Below are 15,254 nucleotides of genomic sequence, written 5' to 3' on the forward strand. Positions count from 1 at the left end.
GCAAACCTCCTCTGTGGGCTGCTTTGGGGTCTTGAATTCTTTGGGATTGGAATAAACTCCGCCCCCCCATCCTCCCGAAAGGTAAAAGTGCGCCGGTCCACGGGTCGAGGGACCAGGGCACGCCGGCCGCCCGGCACGGCACAGCCTAGGCCGTACATCCCGAACATGCCGCCCACCAGCAAAGCAACGTCGACAACCAGAGGAAGATTCATACCCTTGGCGTTTGTTTCTTTCGGGAGGTGAAGAGACCTCAGGGGCGGGAGGGCGGGGGGACGGGGGGGGGGGGCGGGCGGGGCCTGCGGGCCCGCCTCTGCACGTCCTCATTCGATACGGTCAATGCGGAACAGTGCACAGGAGCACCCCACATGACATTATGTTTGACTGTTTTGTACTCTCAATGCATATAATTCAGCTACTTATCTTAGCTGCAGAGACCGGAAGTTCTGAAACCCTAAGTACTTCGACTTCAGACGCGCCAAATGTCCAGCGCCCCGTGCAAGTAGCATCTGCAGGCATCATCTGAGGTGCCGTTTAAGGCAGAGCTGCTGAGGGCCCTCTGCCTGCGCGCACGGTGCGTTGGTCGGCGTTGCGAGCCCATCATGCTTTCGAATATGCAATCTTCGACGCAATTTGCCAGTGATCTCCGCGCCAGAACATATGATTTGCCTCTTACAAGCTAAAATAGCAACACAGCGGTGGGGCTTCCTAACCGTTCGTCACGAACTCGTTCGACTGCGCGTGACACAGCTGCTGATTGTCTCCCCCTGCTTCCCCTCGGCCACGCAGGCGGCAGGATGACTGCAACGGACGCGCCAGCTGACACCGGGCGATATGGTGGTGATGATGTGGGCCGCAAGTCTCTCGGCACCAAGTCAACGGGCGGGAAGTCGCTCACTAAGAATTCGGTCCTGGACAAGGCATCCATCATCAGCATGGCGCGCGGAGCAGACGTGAAGCCCTTTAAGGCGGACTCAGACGAGCTGCCGTGGCACGCAATAGCGACGGAAGACGAGGTGGTGGCGGATCTGGGGTCTTCGGTGGAGAATGGCCTTTCCGATTCGGAGGCGCAGCGGAGGCTCCAGTTGTTCGGTCCCAACAAGCTAACCGAGGTGGAGAAGATCAGCTTCTGGCGGCGGCTGTGGAACCAGCTGGTGAGCGTGTACTGCTCATATAAGCCAGCTAGCTTGTCTAGAAACTGGAGAGGGCTTCTGCACGTTGGAGCGTGTGCGGCTCGATAGGCGCCGTTGTTGTGACTGGGGCAAATGCGCGCGTCTTCTCGCCACCCATCACCGACACCATACTCAACCAGGGCGAGGGCAGCTCCTCTCTGTGCCGGAGATGGTCCCTCATGGCATGGGTGCGGTGCAACCTCGTTGGTCGGGCTGTCCCTTCCTTTCATGTCGCATCCATCCCAACCCAACACACCAACAGAACAACATGATCATTGGCCTGCTGTTCGCGGCGGCGATTGTGGAGGGCGCGCTGGAGAGCTGGGCCGAGTTCGGCCTCATCCTGGGAGTCATCGTCATCAACACTGCCCTGGGTGCGTCGCACCAAGATAGGGGGGAGCGAGTAGGATGGGGAAGTGTACGGTATGCGCTTGGGTGTGCGTGCCCCGGCGTTCAGGACTGGTGACGACACTGACGGCGGCAATCGCATCAGCAGGTGCCGTCTGCGGATGTGCTCTTTTTGATGTGGGCGTTAGAAACCCCGGCCACCAACCCTTGCCCCGTGCCCCGTGCCATGGCCCACCTCCCTTCCCGCCCCTGTCCAGGTCTGTATCAGGAGGGTCGTGCCGAGAAGGCCGCTGACGCCATCAAGGTGGACAGCGGGCTTGTGTGGGGGTAGGACTGGGGTAGCTGGTGGCGGTGTTAAGGTTGGGGCTGGCGCCCAGAGTTCCGGCATTGCGCCCACACGGGTGCCGCGTCCTCCAGCAACACCTCTCACTAGCACAATACCCTCTTGTCCTCCGTCCCAATCCTAACCCTCATCCCACGCCCGGCCTCCTGCCCCCCCCCTCCCCCCAGGCCCTGCTGTCCCCCAACGCCACTGTGCTCCGTGACGGTCAGGCGGCGGTGCTGCCCGCTGAGTCGCTGGTGCCGGGCGATGTGGTGCTGCTCAAGAGCGGAGACAAGGTGGGGCGGCGGAGGTGGAGGGAGGGAGGAGCGGGAGGTAGTCACGTATGCGGTCAGCTGCTGCTGCGGATGCTCAATGCAACGGCCCTCAACCTTGTTTTCAAGGGTTGCCTGTGTCCCCTTTTGCCAACAACAACCATGACAGGTGCCCGCGGATGTACGGCTGCTGTCAGCGGTGAACCTGCAGGTGCGGTGGGAGGCGTGGAGGGGTGGTGGTGGTGGGTGCGGGTGCATGGGGAGGTCGGCAGCATGGGGAGTCGGAGGCATTGCAGGCGGTGTAGCTGGCAGTCACTGTAATCAACTCTCCATGTGTGCCCTCACTTACCCACAGGTCCAGGAGGCCATGCTCACAGGCGAGTCCGTGCCCGTGTCCAAGGTGCTGCACCCCGCACCGGCGCAAGCAGGACTGGGAGACCGCAAGTGAGTGCGCTCTGGGCGCCGAATCAGGGCCCAGCACGCATGTGTGTGTGGGGGGGAGGGCGCCTCGCGCTTAACAGACCTTGAGGGTGGGACGCGACAGGAAGCAGCCGCAACGGGCCGCATGCGTTGTCACTCCCACCACGGTACATTCACGGCTCCCACGTTCATCCTTATCCTTACCTGCCTCCCTTGTTCTCCCCAACTGCCCCCTCCCATTCAGGTGCATGTGCTTCAGTGCCACCAATGTGGTGTCGGGCCAGGGCCGGGGCGTGGTGGTGGCGACAGGCGACAGCGCAGAGATTGGACAAATCAACAAGATGGTCGGCACGGTGAGCGCGTGTGGGCTGCGCTGTTGTGTAGGAGGTTGTGGGCTGGGGAAAGCCTTGTGCAGGTTTACCGGGGGTTAGAAGGTCCATGGCCCAAAGATCCCGTATTCCAAGTCATGCCTCTCCCTCACCGACCCGGCAACTCCCGGACCCTCCTCCCGCCCTCAGGTCGAGTCCGCCCGCAACAACCTGGTCCACCAGCTCGAGGTGCTGGGGCGCTGGCTGGTGCTGCTGGTGCTGGCGATTGGACTCCTGGCGTTCCTGCTGGCGCTGCTGCACGCCGACCAGGTAGGTTGGACTCGCGTGCGCAGTGCTGGCAGGCCACAGACGGAGCCGACCCGGCAAGCCTTTGTACCGTAGACGGCAGTGTGTCTTTCGGGTTACAGGAGGGTGATTGTGACGCTCCAAACAAAAAGCCCGGTCCGCTGGATTCTGCGGCTAGAGTGAAACCTTCAGTTACAAAAGTGACTGTGCTGTAACCGTAAGCACTCACGCGCCCCATTCGGATTTTCAACTCACGTGTACGCCTGCGGTGTATGTGGGGCTCTGCAAGCTCTGCAGGGCTTCAAGGAGGCGTTCGAGTCTGCGGTCTCCATTGCGGTGGCCATCGTGCCGGAGGGCCTGCCAGCCATGGTCACTATCGTGCTGGCCATCGGCACCACAGTCATGGCTCGCAACAACGCCATCATCCGGCAGCTGCCAGCCGTGGAGACGCTGGGCAGCCTGAACGGTGAGGATAGGAGAGAGGGGGTTTCAGGAAGGAAGGAAGGGAAGGAAGGGAGCGGAGGCAGATGCGAGATAAGGGAATGGGGGAGCGGGGAAGGAACATAGGAGCACGGGCGGGGCAGACGAGTGTTCGCCGCAAGCCGCGCATCTCATCCACGCTTACTGCATCCTGCCTTCACCTGCTGTCGTTCCAGTCATTTGCTCCGACAAGACTGGCACGCTGACTAAGAACGAGATGACGGTGGTGGCGTTGCGCACGGCCGCGACCGAGTACACCGTCAGTGGCGTGGGCTACGAGCCGATCGGGGAGTTCGCCATGGTGAGAGGGGAGACGGACCTAGGGCGGCGGGAGCGGCGCTGGGAATGGGGTTGGAGTGGTCGGGACGGGCACATCTGTCGCCCTAGGAAGATATGCCCAATAAGCACTACGCAGCGTGGACTGAACCCCCATGTGTGTCGCCCCCGCAGCTTGTGCCTGACGCTGCTGCCACGGACAAGGGAGCCGCCGTCGCAAACGGCAGCGGCACCCGCAGCCAGCCCCTGGACGGCGCCCAGCGGACCGCCCTGCAGCAGCTGCTTAAGGGCACGGTGCTGTGCAACGACTCATCCCTGATCAAGGAGGGCCCGGGGGAGGTGGCCATTTCCATCGGCGACGACGGAGCCGCGGCGGACGTGGCGGGTGCAGCAGACAAGGGCGGGAAGGACAAGGGTGGCGGCGGCGGCGTGCGCTACAGCCCCCTGGGAGCGCCCACGGAGGTGGCACTGCTGACGGCGGCGGAGAAGGCCGGCCTGCCGCCCGCGGCGGAGCTGAAGGCGGCCGTGCCGCGTGTGGGCACCGTGCCGTTTGAGAGTGAGCACAAGTTCATGGCGACGGTGCATCGGGAGCAGGCGGAGGGCGGCGGCAGCGAACTGATCATGTATGTCAAGGGCGCACCGGACCGACTGCTGCCGCTGTGCAACAGCCAGGTGCGTGCGGCTGCGGGTGTGGGGACGGGGAAGAGATGGGGTGGGGTGGGGTGGGGTGGGGTGGGGGACTGGAGTGGCGGTAGGGGAACTGGTGCGCACTGGGCGCAAGCCGCGGGACACAGCGCTTAGACGGTATGATTGCACTGTATCCGCTGCCTCTTACTGCCATTACCCTGCCTCGCTCCCTCGATGCCTGACTACCGCACGACCCGCATGGCTGCTGGTGACATAGGTCGTTGACAACGACCTGAGCCGCACCGCCGCTCTGGACCCGGGCTTTTGGAAGGCGCAGCAGGCGGCACTCAGCAGCAGGGGACTGCGAGTGCTGGCGCTGTGCAGGTGAGGCGCACCCCTGGTGAGGCGTCTGGGTGAGACAGCAGGGGACCTGGCGAGTGGCAAACCGGTTGGTTGGATTTGGGTAATGGTGCTGGTGCGTCATTCGTGCGTATTTTCTTTCTCACTGTCTTTTACTTACCCCACATTGCAGGACCGTGCTCCCGGAAGACACCGACCTCTCCGTCCTGTCGCCTGCCTGGCTGCTGTCTGGCGGCGTGAATCCGGAGGCCGCGGCGGCAGCTGCGGCTGAGGGCAAGCCGCCGCCGGCACCTGCCGCAAAGCTGCAGCTGTCAATGGTGCTGCTGGTGGCTATCCTGGACCCGCCGCGCGAGGAGGCGGTGCGCGCGGTGGGTGTGGCGCACAAGGCCGGCATCACTGTCAAGATGATCACAGGTGAGGGGTAGAGAGGGGCGGCGTGCAGCGAGGGCGGTTCGCTTCACCGCTACGGTACCGGCGGCCTGATGACACGGTGCTGCAGCACACCAGCCGCACCACAGTGCACGCGCTTGTACTTTGAACAAGCCGTACAGCATGCCTCGAGATGTCAAGAAGGGTACCTCTAGGTGTCGACAAGGGGGAAAACAACGTTGGCGGTTCGATGCACCAACCCTGTTACATGGCGTCCCCTCCGACCCTCTGGTCCCCTCTGACCCTCTCGATACCCCCTGATGTCAGGCGACCACGCGCTCACGGCGGTTGCTATTGGCCAAATGCTGGGCATCGTCCCGCGGGCCCAGGAGATGCCGGCCGCGGCCGACAAGGCTGCTAATGAGCCGCCCGCCAAGGCCGCTGCCGGGCACGGCCATGGGCACGACGCGCGCCGCGCCAGCTCCAAAGCCGTGCCTGTGATCACGGGTCCGCAGGTGGACGCCATGGACGACGCGGGACTGCAGGCGGTGGTGATGGGCTGCAACGTGTTCGCACGCGCCTCCCCCGAGAACAAGCTGCGTATCGTCAGGGCGCTGCAGGTGCGGGCGGGTTCGTGTTGGTGGCGGGTGGCAGCCTCCTGGGAAGTGCGCTACAGTGTGTCACAAGCCCGAGCTAACCCGCTATGGTACGTCGTCCTACCACAGGCTCTGGGCCAGACGGCGGCGATGACGGGCGATGGTGTGAACGACGCGCCCGCGCTCAAGGCTGCGGACGTGGGAGTAGCCATGGGCATCACCGGCACAGACGTGTCCAAGGTGCGGCCGGTGTGGGGCGTGGCGGGATGGTTGTGTCTTTGGGGCGCCCTTGCAATTTGCTTGCGTTGGCTGTGTTGCTGTGTACAAATACTGCGCTGTGTAAAAGCACCCCCAACTTGAGCTTTCATCTAAACAATTCTTTACTGTTTGCAGGAGGCTGCCAAGATGGTTTTGGCGGATGACAACTTCGCCACCATTGTGGCGGCAGTGCGTGAGGGCCGCCGCGTGTGGGACAACATCCGAAAGATCCTCATCTTCAACCTGCCCGTCAACTTGGCGCAGGTGAGGGAGGCCGGACGTGGGACCTGCGGTGTGGCGGCCTGGCCGGGAACCTGGGCTCGCGGCGGCGGCTGGGTGCAGACGCATGCCGCTTGGGCTGTTTGCTGCAGCTCAAACCCACCGCCCACGGAGCACGGCCGCAGGATGCCAGCAGCGAAGTAACCTGGGATGGGGGCCCCAATAGGCCCCATGCCGCGGAGTGCTCTTCGCGCTTCTCTTATGGGCCATGGCGCTCCAATGCGCCAGCCCATTCCGCAACCCGACTTCAACACAGCATACCGGTAATGTAATTCAGAACTATACGGTACACATGCAATGCGCACACATCACAGGGCTTCAGCGTGTTGTGGTCCTACATTCTCAGCCTGGACAACGTGCCGCTCACGGCGCTGCAGGTATGTATAGGTTGGCGCGTGGCTGGGGAGGTTGCGTGTTTGTGTGTGTTCTCGGCAGCAGGTCACTGTGAGGGGTGCGGCCTGGTTCTTGGCTGTTGGGGCAGCCAGGCGCACACGTCGCACGCGGCACGTGCGGCACATCAGCGCATGGGACCTCGGGTGCCCGTATTGCACCCGACGCACACGGTTCCACGTTTTACCCCCGACCGTTTCCCGTTGCTACTTCTTTCTTCACGCCGCCCCCGCCAGGTGCTGCTGGTGAACCTGATTACGTCGGTGACTCTGGGCCTGGCGCTGGCCGCGGAGCCGCCCGAGCCCGACATCATGGAGCGACAGCCGCGCCGCCGCGGCAAGAGGCTGGTGGTGAGCGAGCGCAGGCGGGATGGTGGGCGTGCTCCTCCCTTCCCTCTGCTCTTCCACTGCTCTAGGCACCACTTGCGCTCATATCCTTCGCACCAGCCAGCAGCATGAGTCAACAACACTGCTGCAACACCCTACCCGATGAAGCCACCAGCTATGGCGCCCACATATATATACACACACACACACACACACACACACACACACACACACACACACGCACACACACCTGCGAACGCATGCATGCGCGCTCAGGGCAAGCTGCTGCTGTGGCGCTGCTTCTTCGTGTGCAACGTCGTGGTGGCGCTGGTGCTGGGCATGTTCTACTGGGGAGGCGAGGACAGCAGCACGCCGGGCGGCGGCTACAACCTCAAGCAGCGGCGCAGCGAGGCCTTCAACGTGCTGGTGGGCGCACAGATCGCCTACTTTGTGAACTGCAGGTGAGGTTTGGAGAGTGGTGTCGGTCTGGTGGAGCCTGCTGGGTTTGAACGGTATCCCGCCCGTTGCATAAGCATACGGCCGGCTGCTTGCTTGTAGTGTGTCAACCCGTTCCCCTTGTGCCATTCACACACACGCATACACATACACACAGGTTTATCAAGTTGTCCTGTTTCCACCCGCGGGTGTTCTTCGGCAATCCCATCGTCTACATCTCCATTGCGCTGGTGGCGGGAATCATGGTGGGTGAGCCAAGTGGGGTGCGGCGAGTGGGGCAGCGCTCTTGGCGTCGCAACCAGCATGACACTGTATGCTGGACATGCACACAGAGGTGCCGCTGGGCCACCCCCGCACCCGCATGACCGCATCAGCTGCATCCACTGGCACTGCTGCCATGCGTGCGCATCACCAGCAGCCACCAGCCAGCCAGCACGCACAAGCGGCCCAACACTTCATACACCTGACGTGGTTGTGACCAGCGCGCCGGCGGGCTGCATCACGTTTTCTTTCGAACCCGCGTACCTGTTCGGCGTCCCCACCATGATGATCGCCACCCAAACACAGGTGTTTGTGACGTACGTGCCGGGCGTGAACGGCTTCTTCCACATGACCGGGAGCATGGACGGCATCCAGTGGGCGCGTGTGGTGGTGTGCACCGCAATCGTGTTCGTGCTGGTGGAGGTGGAGAAGGCGCTTGTGGACCCGCTCCTCATGCCCATCCTGCGCCCCGTGCTGGCCTGGCTCGAGGACCACACGCCCGACTTCCTGTCTGTCAAGCAGAGCGCCAAGTCGCTCAAGGGCGGGTGCGTGCGCTGCACCAGGGGATGCGTGCCCAAGGGCAAGAGCGAGCAGGAGCAGCCCAAGAGCCCGCAGCCGCGCGGCCGGTCCTTATCATCAGGCAAGCCCGCTCCCTCTGCTGCTGGTCTGTCGCCTATTTACTCGGGCGTGGTCTTAGGCGGCTCCGGCACAGCGGCGGCGGCGGCAATGGCGGCGCCGCCGCTGGGCGGCCGCGGTGCGGCTGAGCCGGCCGCGCCGCAGGCGGGGGCTGGGGCAGTGGCGGCGACGGTAACCCCGCATGGAACGGGCGGGGATAATTGCTGAGTTGGGAGTACCGCCGGGCAGCGGGGCAGGCGAGATATGCCAGAGCTTGTTCATTGGCTTACAATGTAAGGCGCCCGGTAAGCGGCGGTTTGTGAAACGTGTAGCATGTGTGTAGCATGTGTGCAAGCGCACAAGGTCAAGGTACATACCGCACGTATCTAGCTTGGAGACCTGCATCGTCGTTCGTATTGTTTCAGGAATGGACCTGCTCCGTACGGCACGCGCACATGAAGCCGTCACGCATTTCCGTGGAAGAGAAAGGCGGTTGCCAGCATTAGCGGCTGAGCGACGATACGGCACGCAATTTTAGTTCATCTTCGTAATGTGAAGAAAGAGTACGAGGGTGCCGACGTTAGGACAAGAACCAAATTGCTGTACCGGTATTGTGGGGCGTTATTTGCGTTGGGTTGTGCCTTGTATGCGTTTTACACCTTGTGTTGAAGACTTGAAGTTGCATGCACGCTGCGCGCGGCGGGGTGTATGGGTCGACTTCCTCATACGGTAGCACGACAATAAGGCAAGATTGCGTGGCTGGCGGTATAACGCCGGAGTTATTGTACCGCGACATCGCTGACCCCCTGGCAGGCTGGTCGTTTGCTGATGCGCATTCCTCAAGCTCCAAACGCCCGGCCAGGCGATAGACAGTACCAGACACAGACACACACACACACACACACACACACACACACACACACACACACACACACACACACACACACACACACACACACACACACACACACATACACACACACACACACACACACACACACATACACACATACACACATACACACACACACACACACACACACACACACGCACACACACCGCAACGCCACACGCGTGAAGCAGAGGCGCATCGCACCTGCAGGCAGGCGACCAACGTCCACACAGACAGAATGCAACCAGAGTGCATGCAACAAAGCAGTGGCCGGCGGGCGACAAGCAAGCAGGCAGTCCCCGTACCTTGTAGATGCCCTCAGGGCCGCGGCGTCTACACAGCGTAGATGACCCCTCCCGCAGCATCTATGCCTGGAGAAATTTCCCAAGGGGGCAAGGGCGCAAGGCCCCAATCCCCCCTAAACGTCTAAGACACCGCCATAATCCGCGCCAAAACGTCAGCACTCCGTAGATGCGCGGCCCCAGTACCAACATTTGTCTCCGCCTTCGGCGGATTTGGGGCAGTTTCTACAGTGTAGATGGAAGATGCGAGCACTGCAAGCAGTGGCCAAACCAGGGCGGGGCAAGGCGGAAGTGGAAGACCCGAGCAGCAAATGGAGCGAGGGGAGGCCCCGAGGTCTGCCGGGGTCGCCGATCGGGAGCAAAGTTCAGGCACGTGTGCTTTGCCACCATTTCGTTTCATCAGTTCTCACGTTTGGTACTGACCATCGACTACTGCCAATGTCTAGAAGAGGTCTAGTGCAGTTTGCCTCTGCGCCTTCGTGTTTCTCGTCGGTCGCTGTTACATTAAGGCCATACACCGCCAGCACTATACTGCATGTTGCTTTCTTGCAATCAGAGATACAGAGACTTTTCTTCCTGTCACGACAGAGCAGTTTCCGGCTCCGTTCTGACGATGCACTCGCTGTCGCACCTTGGAAAGAAGATCAGGTATAAAGAACGATGTAAGGAAACGAATGAGCCAAGTCGCATAAGGCGGGATTCACATTGTGCGCGTAATTTATAATGGGCCGTGGCCGAAATGGGCGCGATATCTGAATGGGGGGCGTAGCCGAAATGTAGCTGAAATGCAATTTGAGCCAAATTCCTATGGGATTGGGGGTGTTTCGGCTACGCGTGCCCGATATGTAGTTTGGAAAGTACAAAGTCGCCACGTCGCCGAAATGCCGGTTCTATGTGCCGGAAATTGATTTTGGGCACGTACGGCTTACCGGCCACACCAATTTCGAGCACAATGTGAACACCACCTAACAAAACCCGCAGCATAGCGCAAAGGCACAGGATTCCGCCACACTTTGGGCGGCACACCTAGAGAGCTGGGCTTGATATCCGCGAGCAACGGTGTGGAATATGTATGCAGAGCTGTGAGGCAGCATTCTGCAGTCACGATTCTGGGGGGAGTAACAGGTAGGAGGTAGGGAGGAGAGGCGGGCGAAGGCGGGCGATCGCGGAAGAGTGTGCACCAATCTCAGGCACGACGTAGCTTGAGCATGGGGGATATGCGGGGTTTTATATATGTAGCTGAGTGTGAGTGGGCTGTCGTGGGCCAGATTTCCAACTCCGAAGGGTCAGCGGAGAAAGGAAACGCCAGAGTCGACACACAGGCATCCACACCAACTGCAGTATAGATAAAACAAAACAGTGCCAACTATAACACTATACGCGCACATTGCGCAGCATTAGTTCTTCTTCACCCAGCAGTTCTTCACCCGCCGCACGTCCGTTTGCATACCAGTGCCAGCAGAGTGGACCAAAGGTGAGGGCAGGCGCCTCTAGACAATGATTCAGGAAGTGTATGCCCCTGTCCGCCAGCTGGGTCGAGGCTCGCACAGCCTCTCATTGGATCGCAGCAGCATCTTGTGCTTCGCCCTCAAAACAGCACCGCGATGCCCGTGCTGTGTCGTTTAGCTCATTATCAGGGCCCTGGCATTTGAAACCATGCACAACGCGCGCTGTGTGACGAACTTGTCACTTTTGTGCCGGCATGGCTTCGTCTACGCCTCTGGGCAGCGACGACCGGCGCACCGAACTGCTACAGGAAATAGTTCACAGCATGCATCACGTTCGCTACACACACTGAATGTGATCCGCCCGCTGCCCTCATGACATTCACAGAGCATTATGGCTGAGAACGGAGACGTTGAGCAGCCTGCTCTAGACCTCAAGGCGGAGGCGCGCGATGGCGAGCGGCCCACTCCCAACCACATCAAACTTGAACGTGAGGCCTAAGTTCACAGTGGGTTTCCAGGCATGTCATGGCCGCGCACAGGGTCCAGCCGTCTGCTTTCTATCGCACCTGCCGCCCACACGGCTCCTGCGCTAGAGTGCCGTGTCGCCTCCTTGTGCGTGTTGACACCTGTGCGCCATCCTAGAAGGGCAATCCATGCGTGTACTGCCAGAGCCCTTCCACTGACAAAAGGTACGCACAGGCTTCAACACGCCCACTCGGAAAGTGCTGTTGAAGTATGATGACAATGGAGGTGAGTAGATGCAGTCGCGGTGGGGACGGGGCTAGGTCTGTGTGAGGTTTTCCTCGCGTGGGAGCAAGCCCAGGCGGGAGGAAAACCTCTACGGGGGGAGGACTGCCCCCCCACACACACACACACACACACTCCCCCCACACACAAACCGCTCCCCCTGTCCCTTCCTCCCTCTCAGACGGGCGCATCGATGCCAGCGAGATCCAGACCGTTGTGTCCTCGTTGGTCGCGGAGAAGTTCAAATCCAAGGCTTTCAAGATTGGTCTGATCATCCTGGGTGTCTTCACCACCCTGCTGCTGGGCGCCATGTTCGGCCTCACCTGGGCGGTGGTGGCGGCGCTCAAGGACACGCAGGTCAGTGCTAGCGGCGCACGCAAGAAGTGACGCATTCACGCCTTGCCGTCATTTGCATCTACCCTCCGGGTTACTGACGTCTACACTTCTGTCGGGCCGGGTCCAGGTCAGGGCGGGTCCGGAACAGGCGATGCGCCACACATGTGCGTGCGCAAATCGGGACTACTTCGCCACGCACGCTGCCTCCTGCCCTTTGCCCGACGCTTTTTCCCTCGCACCACCCCACCGTGTGACACACACGCAGGTCAGCAGCGGCGGCGTGATGACCACCAACGACGGCGCCTCCACGCCCGTCCTGACCGCCAACCTGGATATGACCGTGACGCCCGACGGCAAGCTGGTCTCGCGCACCTCCAACAGCACCATCGCCACCACGCCCGCGGTCACACGAAGCGCCATATCGTCCGAGGCGCCCTTTGAGCTGCTGCTGAAGCTGCGCAACCTGGTGGTGAGAGATTGATGAGGGGAGGGAGGGAGGGAGGGGAGGGAGCGCCGAGCGCGGGGGCGGGAGCGGGTTAGGGGGGCCCTGACTGCGGCCCGCTGGGCGGGCCCGTGTCGTACGTATGCGCCTATGCGGGCATGCATGATGTGATCGAATGTGGCGGCTTCCCCCACCCCACCGCGCCTGCTGTAATACTGTGCCTGGCTACAACTTCACTTCCTGATAAATCGTGAATGCAACCTCACCCCACCATCACCACCACCACCACCACCACCACCACCACCACCACCACCACCACCACCACCACCGCCACCACCACCAGCCTGCCTAACCCCCGGGTCAACAAACCGCCTTGCCCTTCCCTCCCCTCCGCAGTTCGTGAGCCCCGCCGGCGGCCTGTACTCCGTTGACGTGCTGGGCGTGGCGCGCATCCCCAAGACCACCGGCGGCCACGTGGTCCGCTTCCAGACCGCCTCAGGCGTGCTGCTGCTGGACCGCAACAACTGGGAGCTCACGGAGGCCAGCGGCGCCATGCTGGATGGGCTGTTTGGCGCGGCGGCGGCAGCGGGCGGCTCGGGCCGGCGCCTGTTGGATGACGGCGTCAAGTTCTGTGAGTTTGGGGTGTGGGGGCTGGGGGCTGGGGGCTGGGGGCTGGGGGCTGGGGTGTGGGGCTGGGGGCTGGGGGCTGGGGGCTGGGGGCTGGGGGCTGGGGGCTGGGGTGCTGGGGGGACTGGGGTGCTGGGGCTGGGGGCAGATTGTGTTTGCTGCTCAACACCTGCTCTCGTCCACTCATCCTCTTGCATCCCCTCACCTACCCGTCCCACCCTTGGATCACCTCACACAGACCTGGAGGCGGAGGGCGGCTCCGTGATGAAGTGCCCCGACCCTGACAACTACATTGACGAGTGCCCCACCGACGACCTGATCTACAAGTGGGTGAGCGCCGACTACACCACTCCCCTGGAGCCCGGACAGTCGGCGTCGCCGCCGCCGCCTAGCGCCGACCAATCGGTGGGCGGCGGCGATTGCTCGGGAGGCGGCGTGCCCAAGGTGTCAAACTGCTACGAGGCGATTATTGCCTGCAGCGCGAACACGCCTGACAAGATCAACGCGCTGCTGGACAAGCCGTTTTGCGGCAGGAATTGCGGCAGGAACCAGGAGGAGGTGCCGTTCTCCGGGGCTTTCGGCGTCTCTGTGGACCGCACCACCATGTGTCAGATGAAGGCCGGATTCGAGCCTAACAACCAGTTTTGCTGCCCCTAGGTCTGGTAGGCGAGTGCAGGGAAGCGGGGATCTTCAGCTTGTGCTGTAGTGCAGGTTTGATACGAAGGCACGAATGTTTGGCGTAGGTGTTCGGCCAAGGTGTGAGCGGGAGGGATGGGCCTAATAACATCCATGTGCACCGGCTGCACCCCCTTTTTCCGTGCTTTTGTGCTTTTCACGCGTCATCAATTCCCTTGAATCATGTTAATTCATCCCCAGACGACGTGGACGTAACCGTCTCTGGCCCAGCTGCTTCTCCGACTCAATCAACGGCCGTGCATTGGCTCTTCACGCGTCATCATCTCGCTTGAACCATAATTTATTGTGACGCGTGAAGTGACTGGCAGCTGGACACATTACAAGTTCGAATACAGTGTGTGTGATACGAGCGAAGTTATGGATGGTGTGGATGGAAGAGAAGTGCATGTCCGCAGCATGGATGCGGATTACAATTGAAGGGACAGCCCGACAAGCGGGGGCACGCCGTACCCACGCCGCGAAGGGCCATCTGCGACCCAGAGAAACAACACCCGCCCCCTGGTTGGGATGCAGCATGAGGATGGGATTAATCTTTTGTGCGTTGTTAAGATCCGGTTGCAGGACGCTCGACTATGATTTGAGTTATGATTGCGGGCTTACAGAGGGGACCAACTGCCCAGGGTTGCTGCAAACCCTCCCGCTGGCAAAGTGGGTTATGCTTGTTATGCTATGCTTAGTACGCAGGAATGCGTGACGGATTATGCTTGGGCGCAGATGAGGTAGAGTGTGCATCTTCTTAATCTTTGACGCCACTACGGCAGTACGGCACTGGCCACCCCAAGAGAAAAGAGGGTGTGTGTGTTTGGGCACTCCGCACATGGTGGTGCGGCCCTCGGGTCGACTGTGGCCGATTGCATGTGCCATGTGCAGTCGCCACGGCCCCTGATTTAGCTGTATTGAGATGTGTGATCAGCGGCGAATAAAGTATGTTTGCGCAACCGCGGCTTTCGCTCCTTGGCTCAGGCTTGGCTTGAGGAAATGAGATGAGTGCAGTCGTGTAAAGGCGGCGCTATCATGGCCACAGCAGTGCCCAGCAGCACTTGTGCGGGCAAGGGCAAGGAGGCGTGGGGGGGTTGCAAGGATTGGTAGAGAGAAGTGTAGCGGGGGGGGGACTAGCTAGGGCCTAGGGGAGGCAGGCCGAGGCACGGGGCGGCACGGATGGAGAGCCCGCTACCTGAGTGACTGATTTCCTGCAACCTTGCTGGCATCATCTGCATGTGGCACCCGCCAGCACTCCCAGCAGCCATGACTGACGGAACCGCTGGCGGAACCGCCACAGGGAGGGCAGCAGGGAGGGCAGCTGGCGGCTGGCGGGGGGCGTGGCGG

The 15,254-nt window shown here is 61.5% G+C and overlaps 2 protein-coding genes across 2 annotated transcripts; both read left to right on the forward strand.

Annotated features, from left to right (window-relative positions):
- Positions 1-411: 411 nt before the first annotated feature.
- CHLRE_09g410100v5 (uncharacterized protein) lies at positions 412-9,293 on the forward strand. The gene is made up of 22 exons (XM_043066252.1): positions 412-571; positions 787-1,151; positions 1,432-1,543; positions 1,775-1,821; positions 2,028-2,135; positions 2,281-2,322; positions 2,467-2,555; positions 2,776-2,884; positions 3,050-3,169; positions 3,443-3,611; positions 3,802-3,926; positions 4,076-4,573; positions 4,806-4,912; positions 5,061-5,302; positions 5,585-5,877; positions 5,983-6,093; positions 6,247-6,375; positions 6,705-6,767; positions 7,017-7,130; positions 7,383-7,567; positions 7,720-7,807; positions 8,130-9,293. Exons 2-22 carry the CDS (start codon positions 795-797, stop codon positions 8,664-8,666), a joined length of 3,645 nt encoding a protein of 1,214 aa, XP_042921548.1. The 5' UTR covers positions 412-571; positions 787-794; the 3' UTR covers positions 8,667-9,293.
- Positions 9,294-10,061: 768 nt separating this feature from the next.
- On the forward strand, positions 10,062-15,123 carry CHLRE_09g410150v5 (uncharacterized protein). Its single transcript, XM_043066253.1, has 8 exons — positions 10,062-10,757; positions 10,974-11,106; positions 11,466-11,568; positions 11,780-11,830; positions 12,009-12,184; positions 12,429-12,632; positions 13,002-13,236; positions 13,471-15,123. The coding sequence occupies exons 3-8, from the start codon at positions 11,472-11,474 to the stop codon at positions 13,887-13,889; spliced, it is 1,182 nt and encodes a 393-aa protein (XP_042921549.1). The 5' UTR covers positions 10,062-10,757; positions 10,974-11,106; positions 11,466-11,471; the 3' UTR covers positions 13,890-15,123.
- The last annotated feature ends 131 nt before the right edge of the window (positions 15,124-15,254 follow it).

The sequence above is a fragment of the Chlamydomonas reinhardtii genome, chromosome 9, assembly GCF_000002595.2.
Source record: "Chlamydomonas reinhardtii strain CC-503 cw92 mt+ chromosome 9, whole genome shotgun sequence".
Classification (NCBI taxonomy): domain Eukaryota; kingdom Viridiplantae; phylum Chlorophyta; class Chlorophyceae; order Chlamydomonadales; family Chlamydomonadaceae; genus Chlamydomonas; species Chlamydomonas reinhardtii.

Coding starts and splice junctions, on each gene's coding strand:
- CHLRE_09g410100v5 (XM_043066252.1), top strand. CDS start 795: ATGACTGCAACGGACGCGCCAGCTGACACCGGGCGATATGGTGGTGAT. Junction 2,323..2,466: donor TGTCAGCGGTGAACCTGCAG/GTGCGGTGGGAG, acceptor ACTTACCCACAG/GTCCAGGAGGCCATGCTCAC. Junction 3,927..4,075: donor CGATCGGGGAGTTCGCCATG/GTGAGAGGGGAG, acceptor TCGCCCCCGCAG/CTTGTGCCTGACGCTGCTGC.
- CHLRE_09g410150v5 (XM_043066253.1), top strand. CDS start 11,472: ATGGCTGAGAACGGAGACGTTGAGCAGCCTGCTCTAGACCTCAAGGCG. Junction 12,185..12,428: donor CGGCGCTCAAGGACACGCAG/GTCAGTGCTAGC, acceptor ACACACACGCAG/GTCAGCAGCGGCGGCGTGAT. Junction 13,237..13,470: donor GGATGACGGCGTCAAGTTCT/GTGAGTTTGGGG, acceptor CACCTCACACAG/ACCTGGAGGCGGAGGGCGGC.